The 10,802-nt window shown below is 32.5% G+C and overlaps 2 protein-coding genes across 8 annotated transcripts in view; both read right to left on the reverse strand.

Annotated features, from left to right (window-relative positions):
* Nucleotides 1-1,161: 1,161 nt before the first annotated feature.
* Nucleotides 1,162-5,028, reverse strand: LOC111713317 (synaptophysin; the record flags this gene model as incomplete). Its single annotated transcript, XM_023488154.1, is given in 7 exon segments — nucleotides 1,162-1,447; nucleotides 1,825-1,926; nucleotides 2,473-2,543; nucleotides 2,824-2,898; nucleotides 3,065-3,128; nucleotides 3,699-3,800; nucleotides 4,969-5,028. Coding segments are annotated over 6 exon segments (372 nt in total). The 3' UTR covers nucleotides 1,162-1,406.
* Nucleotides 5,029-7,325: 2,297 nt separating this feature from the next.
* LOC111713315 (3-phosphoinositide-dependent protein kinase 1) overlaps nucleotides 7,326-10,802 on the reverse strand; it is a 9,695-nt gene continuing 6,218 nt past the window's right edge. Inside the window, exons 12-18 of one of the 7 annotated variants that reach the window (XR_002767663.1) lie at nucleotides 10,228-10,352; nucleotides 9,591-9,666; nucleotides 9,155-9,186; nucleotides 8,858-8,961; nucleotides 8,367-8,443; nucleotides 8,074-8,220; nucleotides 7,445-7,728 (exon numbers count right to left, since the gene is read on the reverse strand). Coding sequence is in view for 1 of the 7 variants with exons in the window: in XM_023488153.1 (XP_023343921.1) it covers nucleotides 8,124-8,220; nucleotides 8,367-8,443; nucleotides 8,858-8,961; nucleotides 9,155-9,186; nucleotides 9,591-9,666; nucleotides 10,228-10,352 (511 nt within the window). In the remaining 6 variants the exon portion in view is untranslated. Of the gene's footprint in view, nucleotides 8,221-8,366; nucleotides 8,444-8,857; nucleotides 8,962-9,154; nucleotides 9,187-9,590; nucleotides 9,667-10,227; nucleotides 10,353-10,802 lie in introns of all 7 variants that reach the window. The other 6 variants (XR_002767667.1, XR_002767662.1, XR_002767664.1 and 3 more) reach the window with 6 other exon arrangements.

Here is a 10,802-nt window from a genome sequence, read left to right on the forward strand (position 1 = left end):
ATTACAATAACTAAAAATGCAAATGTTTTCGTAGGGTGTCTGGAAAACTAAATAACTTTGTATAGACTGTACACTCTTGCATTCCAAAGGTTTGTTGGTATGAATGTTAGCAAAAAGGGATTGGACAAAAATATTGCCAAATATTACACAGCAGTGCTTTGGATCCGGATCCGTTGGATCCGCAAGATTTTGGCTTCCTGGATCCGGATCCGAAAAAATATGCGGATCCACGATCCGGATCCAAGAGGAAAAATCAATCAAAAACTGCAAATGAAAAATTGGACATTGCTTGCCCCTTTTTTTTCTTTTTAATACTTAAACCCCAAAAATTTATTTATATTTCCCATAAAATCATTAATTTTCCCAATTCCACAAATATAATACACACACACTATTTATTACATACCAATATATATTATATAAAACTTCCGGGGGAAAAATCAAATTACAAAGGTGGTGGGGGGAACAAAATTATTTTTCGAGAAAATATATACCCCTGAATAAATAGAAGGGAACAAACCTAAAACTCTGTTTAAAACATTTTCTCTGAAAATATAAAAAAAGTACAGCACAACAGATCCCATAATAAATTGGTGTACATTAAAAAGTACAGAACAACAGATCTAATGATAAATTGGTGTACATTAAACAGTACAGTACAACAGATCTAATAATTAATTGGTGTACATTAAGAAAACGAAACAGATTCGTAACTACGGATGCTCTAGAGATGGAAATCGTTTTTGTGTACAAGCGAAATTTTTTGTGAATGATTGTGTCTTTAAAAAAAACGAACGATGGACGAACGATTCAGATCGTACAGAGAAGTGAAAATAGAACGAAAAAGATAAAAAATTAACGATATTTTTGAGAACGAAGGAAATAAATTTATTTTGAACGATTGAAGAAAAAACGAAATGGACTGTCCACGAACGTAATCGAACGAATGAAAAAATCCGAATGCGCCCGTCTCTAGTTGTAGAATTGAAAACCACATAAAGTGGGTCTTCCTGCAACCATTAGAACATTAACCATGAGGTTACGACAGTGCTAGTACAATATTTTTAGTGCAAAGCTAGTTAAATATATTATAAAGCGGTGATGAACATTAAACAGTATTGACAAAATATACAAATATCAAATAATCCTAGAAGGTGGGCATACAAATTTAACATTTAATAAATTTCAACAAATATAAAATCTAAAATACAAATTTTTTCAAATGCTTACAAAGGGGACGGAGACATTTTTACAATGAGTACAGAGTACATTTAATCACAAGTTACAACAGTCAAAAGCTCAATAAGATATTTTGTATATTGACCAACTCTTTGATTGATTGACTGATTGATTGATTGGCATCTGAAATATCTTGATTGATCAGTCAGCTCGTCTTCTATTTTCGTTTATATGGAGTCGGTTGGTGATTCGACATTCTGCAAATTTCCTAAATAATAAATAAATTATGCTATGTTAAATATTGAACACCCCCCCCCCTTCTCCTCCTCCGGCTCCTTACATCAAAATACAATCGATTATAGTTAAAATCAAATCAAATCAAGTGTAAATCTGAAAGGAAACCGAACTGTTAATATGTTCACAGTCACACAAAAATTAAAGTTATATTTTTTCGGTTTACATCTTATGCTTACTTCTATTTTAATTGTATAATATATTGATACTAACTACATCCGTTTTGTTTCTTTGTACAAAATGTTTACTCCAGTTGTTTGCTTGTACATAGTGTTTACTTCTGTTAGGATCCTCGTTTCCTTGTACATAATGTTTACCCCCTATCCTAGTTTCCTAGTACATAATGTTTACCTCTGTTAGGGTTGTACATCCTTGTTTCCTTGTACAGAAACCAGGTGTTGGCACTCCAGAGGAACACGTTGAGGAAACCGAGCAGTACACTTACATTACCCCCTGTACAGTTCAGAATTAAAGAGACTGTGATTGAAATTTTTAACAAATATGCAAAATTAGCACAAATAGGCAACATTGATAATTACTCATTACATAACATATTTATCATTTCAGTTATTACGTAATCATCGAATCCTTCAACATGTAAATTATTCATTCTTGTATTTAATAGTTCTTGTAAAATCGGAACTTTCCATGCATGGTCCAATGGGAATCAGAATATTTCATTTGTTTTCATGTTAACCACCAGAGCTGTTTACCAATCCCAACAGTTTTAAATTTGTCAAAAGGATTGTGAATACTGAAGTCAGAACTAGCGTGTAGTGTATCTCGGGATCAAGCAAAGATCTCCAACTTTTGCAAATCTTAGAATAAATTTAATTCCTGTTTAATATCCCGTGATGGGTATACCCTGCATGGATAACTTTAATTTAGGTATCAAACATTATATACATGTGTACAACATGTCTTGTTTTTATCAAAGCAATAAACTATCAACTGCTAGTGTGGGAGCCTAGCAGTATTGGCAATTTCCACAATAATTACCGGCAAAGGTTCCTGCGTATGTAGAAGTACAGCTCTCAATTATGGTGAACACATAACCTTCAGCATTTTTCCTAGAACAAAAAATAAGTTTTTTTTTAAGCAGTTGCAAAACAACCCGTGACAAGTAAGTCGGATTGCCGAAATGCACTCCCTATGATCCCTTTAAACAGTAAATACATGGAAAAAAAAAATTAAAAATTTGTTTCATTAAAACTTATCTAAATTTTGAATTTTATGTAGCATAAATAACGAAAATGAGCACTAATATTAAAATTATTCCAAAACGTTGAAGTATATTGGAAACAGACAAACATACAAACCAATTGTATATATGTAAGGTAGGTATCAAACCTGCACATATGAGCGGGTGCATCTTCAGTATCCTGATAAATCCAGTTCTCTGGGTCTCCAACATGCTTCAGTCCACTGCAATACGCATCATAACATATTTTCGCACAAAATATTTAATTTTTGATTTTTTAGATATTTTTTTTTCCGTTCATAGAAATGTGTGGTGAATCAAAAATAAGAACCTCAAGAACAAATTGCTGTTTACTTATCCAAATTTTAAAGAACATTAGCTGCTATATACCTGAGTCCGTGGCCCCAAGCTGAACTGGAGGCCAACCAGAAAAATGCCAAAACAACGGCCATCGCTGAAATAATTTAATATAAAAAAATGAGTGCAAAGCAGCATTGATTTCATATAAGAGGGTCTGTCGATGTAATTTCAATTATACAGTGGCATTCCCTTTTTTAGGTTTTTAAAATAAAATTAATAATTCAGTTTTGTGGTCTGACTATTTTAAGTTTAAGTTTAATTTTATGCTTATCACATATTCTACAGAAATAAATTTTTAATATCTTTTAAGGTGGAAAAACGATGCTATCTTCCACTTTGGAGCTCAAATAAATGCAGGGTTGTAAGTATAAATCTTTAAAATCTTTTTTTAAAAATCTAGATGGTCCGGGAAGGAAATTAAAAGATTTAGACGGGTGGGAGAGGGGGAGGGGCGAGGTGGAATGAAAAAATAGAAATATTTACATCCTAATATAAATGTTTAAATGGTAACATTTGGAGTAAAGAGCCGGACACTCTTTTTAAATGGAGGGTTACTTGAAATTTCTTTTACGCTTCCTTAACGGAAAAAAATTGCGCTAACAATTGGAAAAAATTTAACTAACAATTTGACAACAAAAGCAATTGAATTTTAACCAAAAACTACCGAGATCAAATATCGGCATGTTCTTGTTCGTCTCTTCGTAGGCGTCTGCCAGGAAGATGTAGACCAGGAGGGAGAGAATAGAGTACAGCCAGCACACGACACCTACAGTACAAATAGTCATGTCAGGGGTAAAAACTCTTGAATCTGTTCATCGCTTAGTCGGGTTCCCTTCCCCTCCTGGTTTAAGGTCATTTAAAAAATATTTACTTTTTTGGATAACTACTTTTATGTATAAATATATAAAAGAAATACTTCCTTCGTCTTTTAATGGAATGTTTGCTCCATTTGTAGAACCTAATAGGACACAAAGTTTTAAATTGGAATTAATAAGAAACAAATATCTTAAACCTTTTCCAAAAATATTTCTCACGAAAATTTGGAATAGTGTTCCAATGAATAATAAATGTTCATTATCAGTACTTAGTTTCAAAACGAATATGAAAATATATCTGGCTTCCAAATATAAGGAATTTAAATGTAAAAAGAGGAACTGCTACTCATGTAATTTGAAAATCTTGTAAACCACTCTGTAACATATTATCTACAAAAATTGGATTTTTTAGTGCTGGGGTTTCTCCTTCTCTTCCCTTTTTCCCTTTGCTATTCAACCATCCTTCTTTTTTTCCCCCTTTTTTTAAAATTACTTTGTAAATTGTGTAATGTATTTGTTATTTGTTAATTTTAAAAAATAAAATGTATCTATAAAACTTTGGAGGGCCAGCCAATCAAAACAACCAGAAATGGTTAGGCTGTAGCCCTGGCTAATAATATTTTAGTAAAAAATTATAAAATGTAAAATGTATTTATTATAATGTTAGCCGAAATATCTACTTAAGGGTCCAGGCCTAACCCCTGAAAAAGGCCTGTTTTACTTCCAAGATTTAATTTGCTTCTAATCTTTTTAAAATGTTCACGATGTGTGTTGATATCGAGTTAAGTGATCGTAGCTAAGCACAATCACAGCAAAAGTTTTAGCCTGAAATTGAATCAAATTCAGCTTCCAAGTTTCAGATTAGAGTTTCAGATTTGAAGATTTTACAAACTTATGATTTGTAGAGCTGAATTTCTTCGAACTGTTTTTCAGGTCACAAACGACGATTTTTAATACATGCATAACAAATTTAAGGCACATGTTAAATCAAGCCACGGTAAGTTCAAGTCTTAAAAATAAGTGGCTTAATCTATTAGCCCTCACTAGATTAGGGATTCAAATAGTATCGGTCAAAATTAAAGTGTTTCTTGTAAAAATAAATATTTTCAATATTTCTACCTACAAACACAAAGAACTGAGCGTCGGAGGAGAAATCTCCCGGGAAGCTGAAGTCGGCTTCTACAATTTTGAGAAGAAAGATTAGTAGTGAATTTTTTTAATTCTTTTAAATTGATAGATCATCAACCAGAGGCCGAATTTAAAGAATTTGAGCGGCGGCTTAAATTATTTATTTAACACATTTTTTGCTTTCAAAATGTTTTTTTTTATTTTCCTTCCATGTTTCAAAATTTAAAAAAAGAGATTCGCAGCACTTTTTCTGAATTTTTCTGCTCAGGGGACTTGAATGAACGGGAAAAAAATTCGAGTGAATTAAAAATAGAATATATTAGGATATATCAAATTTTTACGAAAATATGGATCCTTCCTTTGAAAAACAGATCCAGATCAAGCTCATGAAACTGCATGACGTAAGTATCGAATCTAACCNCCCCCCTGAAGATATATGTTATAGTTCACCTAACATTGAGAAGAAGAATTCGAACAGTCTAAGCAGACCACGTGGGGTCTTCAACACCTAGAGTTAAAGTAAAATCTTTATTCTAGACTACCATGGAAACCGAGATATTTTCTTTATAAAAGTCAACCTATACTCAACTTCAATTTTTAAATCTAGCTAAGAACATTCTGGTGGTTTTTCTGAGTTACTCAATCAAACTTCGAGGCAAATCGACAATCGGTTAAACGATAAGTAATTATCTTACAACATATACCGATAAGTTATAATCTTACAACATACACTTGGAATTCCTGTACAATGTACATAGAATCAATTAATTCAAAATTTACATTTAACGACGATGCAAAATCCCTGTGCTGTATCAAGTTATAAACATTTAAATTTTTTTCCTAACCAATTTTTAAGGGCTATGTTGAAAATTGCAAGATAGTGTCTTCTCTGAGGAAGTAATTCCTGCGGAACAACATATTTTTAATTCCAGAGCATATATTGAGTAGTTCCGATGATATACCTCCAAGTTGGCTGTTCGACCCATGATAGTGACAGCCATCTTTTCTGAAATCAATTTTTGACAATTACAGAATTAAGCTTTGAAATAAGCTTAGTTAAAAGAACTGTGTAAATGGTACATTTACGATTGTGTAAAATTTTTAATAAAATTCTTGCGTTAATTGTCTTCAGATTTTAATAAGTTTAAGCTCTTTTATAAATATTGTTCTGATATGAACGAGCTAAAAACTAAAAACGGTCGACATTTTTTTAACTAAAAAACCTTTTTTAAGGTTTTTTAAAACCTTCCAGGCTGTTACACTTTGAGTTCTAATTACATTTACTGCAATACAAATATCATTGCAAATAAAACTTGGTTTATAAGTAAATAATCAAATATTCTTATGGATATTAATAACATCACAATGTAGTAATCCTTTCACTTTGCTAAAGTATATCTAAAAAATATATGATTACAATTACAATTGGTTACTAGCAATTATTTATAACAATCTTTAATACATCATAGTGCTTGAATAAGTATTTAGGTAAGTTTGTATGTGTGTGTAGATCGGCTGGCCATGAGAGAAATAAGTCAGTTTAATAAATAAATGTTTTAACTTTCTCCGCCTCTTGTTATTCTTGAAGTTTTAAATAAAAACTAAGTAAACCACGTTCAATAGTTTTCATTTTCATGATTATCAAGGAAAATAAATGACCTTTAAATTAATTCATCCAGATATTTAAGTTTGATTAAATATATAAGAAATAAGTTCCACATATAACTTTTCAGTCTGAATTTTTGACAATCTTAGGCCTAAAAATGCGTAAATGACTCGATTTTATAATAAAAAAAACTAGTTTTTTGGCGGATTTGACAGGAAATAGTCGAGAAAAAAATCAAAACATCAGCCGAATCAATCAATCATAATCAATTTATGGTTCTCAATTGATTTAAGGCAATACGCACTAAACATCACCAGGGCTTGGAACTTCTGTATAAAAGCTGATCTAAAAACCCCAACTTTTCATTAGAAGAAATTGAGGGAGAAATCCGTGAAAAAAAAAACTGCTTCGTGTTTTCGCGATATCTTTCTGTCGGCATATTTTTGTGAGACTACTGAGCTGAAAACTTTAGAATGGTGGATATCGGGATTAATGCTTGATCCTCTCTTTTTGATAATTTCAAGATTAACATAATCTTGCAAGATTATCTTAAAAGTGTATGAAAAACGATAAAATTCACATTAATATTTAATCATCTGAGAAACTGTAGCAGCCAAACAGAGAAAAGCGGGCAACTAATGAAGAGAACATAAATATTCTCATTGGAGAAAACAATTAACGGATATCCAAGGAGAGAGAAAAAGAGTGGATTAGGACAAAAATGAAAAGTTTCCACAGTGGATATTCGGATCAAGAAGTAAGGATTATAGTTTATCCATTCAAAAGTTCCCAGCTCAGGATATTCAAAATCTAAATAAACTTAATCCGTAGGACTGCAAAATAATTCAGATTAGTTTAGACCTCAGGTTCTAACTAATTGGTAACATAACTTCTAAAAAAAAAAAGAGTTTGATTTCAAATAAAAATGAAGTATTTCCCATGATTAAATCAGCATAAGATTAAAAATGGTGGCTAAGTATTTATGCCGTGTAAATCCTGACGTCGTTTTAGATGACACCAAAGCGCAAGGATATGAATCTCGAGGCAACAAACACAAGGAAATCTTAAACTTTCTGAGATAAATGTTTAAAGGGTAACATGGTTGATCACTGAATATAAACGTTGCGTCGAAACGTTGGGATATCCTTTAAAGAGACTGTAAGTGTAATTTCAAGTAACCTTACATTTTTAAAGATTCATGTCCGATCCACAACTGTAGAAACCCTCATTGTATACCTGAAGATTGAGTGTAGGGATCCTTGAGGTGTATAGTGTACACTGTACAGTGTTTTGTTTCTAAACACTGTACAGTGTACACTGTACACTTCGTGCTATGTGTACAATCGCGAAGTTTCTGGGCGCTTAATTTCCCGCTATATAAATAAGATTATCTTCGAAACCCTTGATCAAACAAAGGTTTAAAAAATATCGTTGTCATCGGACATGCCACTCTATCAATGGAAGGTCACTTGAAATTACGCTTACAGTCCCTTTAAGTCTCAAGGATACTTTGAATCTTCGTTGATGCAAAAGAATGGACTTATTCCACTGTTTTCTTGAAGTAGTAAGCTGCAACCCCGTCGATTGCTTTACACCACTGGGATCCGAAACTCTGAGGATCAGTTAGATGATAACGTCTGAACAGTCATTAGTCAGAAAAGTTTTTTTTAAATAAAAATAATAATTTAAGATGAGAATAACAAAGCCAACCCCCCCCCCCCTAAATTGAAATTAGTGAAAACAAAAATCTTCCAAATTAACATCGATATCCGACAATGAATTCCTGTCAGGGGTTATCACGAAGAATGTTTTAAAATCTCTCATCTCTGTCTCTGTTTTAGCACTCAGTGGTATCTCGCCCTGAAACAAAAAAAATATTGAAATCGTTAAATAGATAGTAGTCTTATTTTTGAAAATAAAAGATAAATCTTCTTCTGAAAACTCATTTATCCAACCTAAAAAAAAATTTTAGCGTGAACTGCAAATATTTTGTTAATATTTATTTACTTCAAGCAAAATATTGAGGAGAATAAAAAACACACTTGCAGTTCAAGGCTAAGAAATACTTAAAAGGATAGAAATATTGTTAAAGACCGTTATCAGGGTTTAGCGCTTCAACTGATTCCATCCGGACTAACGTACGATATTTAACGCCCATGCAGAAGTAATACATCCTTGTGGCTGGCAGCAGCGTATCTAGCAACTACCTATAAATGGTTTATTCGCTTATTAGCCTATTTTTTATAAGAGTTAAAAAAAATTATAAAAAATGACCTTGAGAATTTTCTCCTTCGGATCTACATAGAAGAGGCGAGGACCTTCAGTCAGAAGAAACATTCGTCTTCGGGACCATAGTCCTTTCTTCTTATCAAGCAATCCTAGACTCCAGATAGTCAATCAATCAGCCAATCAATCAATCAACAAATCAAGTAATCACTCAATCAATCAATCAATCAATCAATCAAGTAACCAATTAATCAATCCGTCAGTCGGTAAATTAATAAATTAATCAATCAATTAATGAATAAAAAATCAATAATAATTTAAATATGTGATTTGTTATGATAATACCTTGTTTAAGTATGAGGTTGTTCTCTACAAATCTAAATATAAGAAAATAATTTATCATTGTATGATATTATCTTTAAAAAACTGTACACGTAACTTCAAGAGATCCTTCATTTTGAAGAAAGACATTGAATTGTCAAGCTTGAATAAGATTTTCTATCTAAAAATTGATTATATTCCATTGTGGTTGTTCTGTGACTACTTATCATTTGCACAGGTCTAGGTAGTTAGTAAAATGTATTCAGAACCCCAAAGATCTGATTCGAAACTTTATTCCGAGCCTCAAAAATAGTCATCAAATAGATTCTGTGGGGCACAAATACTTTTTGCTAACTACCTTTGTTCGACAATATTTTGGGTTTATGGCTGTATCTCTCTCCCTCCCTCCAGGGGCTCATTTTCAAACAATATCACCCTTGGTTTAGAGTTAAAACTCTACCTGTGATATTCATTATTTTTCTTCTGTTCCTCCAGCAGTTTATTTCTATCCTCGGAGGTCAGATCGTTCATATCTCCTAAACATAAGAAGTATCTATCCACGGAGGACAGATCGTTCATGTCTCTTAAACATAAGAAGTATCTATCCTCGGAGAAGAGATCGTTCATATCTCCTAAACATAAGAATATTTCTATCCTCGGAGAACAGATCGTTCATGTCTCCTAAACATAAGAATATTTCTATCCTTGGGGGACAGATCGTTTTAAATATCTCCTAAACATAAGAATATTTCTATCCTTGGGGGACAGATCGTTTTAAATATCTCCTAAACATAAGAATATTTCTATCCTTCGGGGACAGATCGTTTTAAATATCTCCTAAACATAAGAATATTTCTATCCTCGGAGAACAGAAATAAGAATATTTCTATCTCGGAGGACAGATCGTTCATACTCCTAAACATAAGAATATTTCTATCCTCGGAGAAGAGATCCTTCATATCTTCTAAACATGACGCTCATTATCACGACTTCTCAATGGTGTATTTTTACATTCTCCTAGATCCTTAATGTGCGTCCTAAATGTACGCTCTCAATGCGTCCTAATTATTAGCGAGACTTCTAAGTAGTAAGTATACCTGACTCTGGTATACATGAAGTCTGTGATGTAAGACTATAACAAGGATTACTAAGATCCTGCTCTCCCTCCTCCTCCTCCTCCTCAGATGTGAGTCCAGGCTCGTCCAAGGTTTCACGGAACAATCTAAAGATAAAACTCAGGAGTGTCTGTTCGGTCTACTTTGAAACTAATTAACGCTTCACTAATAAAATGCTTCTTGGATAAAGCCCTTCCTCAGAAAACGCTCCACTCTTAAAACGCTACCAGAAAAAACGCATGTAAAGAAAAATATTTTCTACTAAAATATCACGTGTTGTATATTTTTACAAATTGGGAAAAACATTTTTATCACAAGTTTATATCTAATGAAAAATCTACAACTAATTTGAGTTTATTTGTGAAAACATATCGTTTTTCCTTGACTTTAATGGATGACAGCATTGGATAAAAGTCATGACTTTATTCCTTCAAAATAATTTGCAGTACACATTTCCATGATTTTTTCCCCAGGACTTTTTTTGTGCCAGAAATTAATCCAAAAACTTTTTTGATTGTGACTTTATGGGATGTCACGTTATTCTTTATACCCCCCCC

Source organism: Eurytemora carolleeae, unplaced genomic scaffold (genome assembly GCF_000591075.1).
Source record: "Eurytemora carolleeae unplaced genomic scaffold, Eaff_2.0 scaffold1405, whole genome shotgun sequence".
NCBI lineage: Eukaryota > Metazoa > Arthropoda > Copepoda > Calanoida > Temoridae > Eurytemora > Eurytemora carolleeae.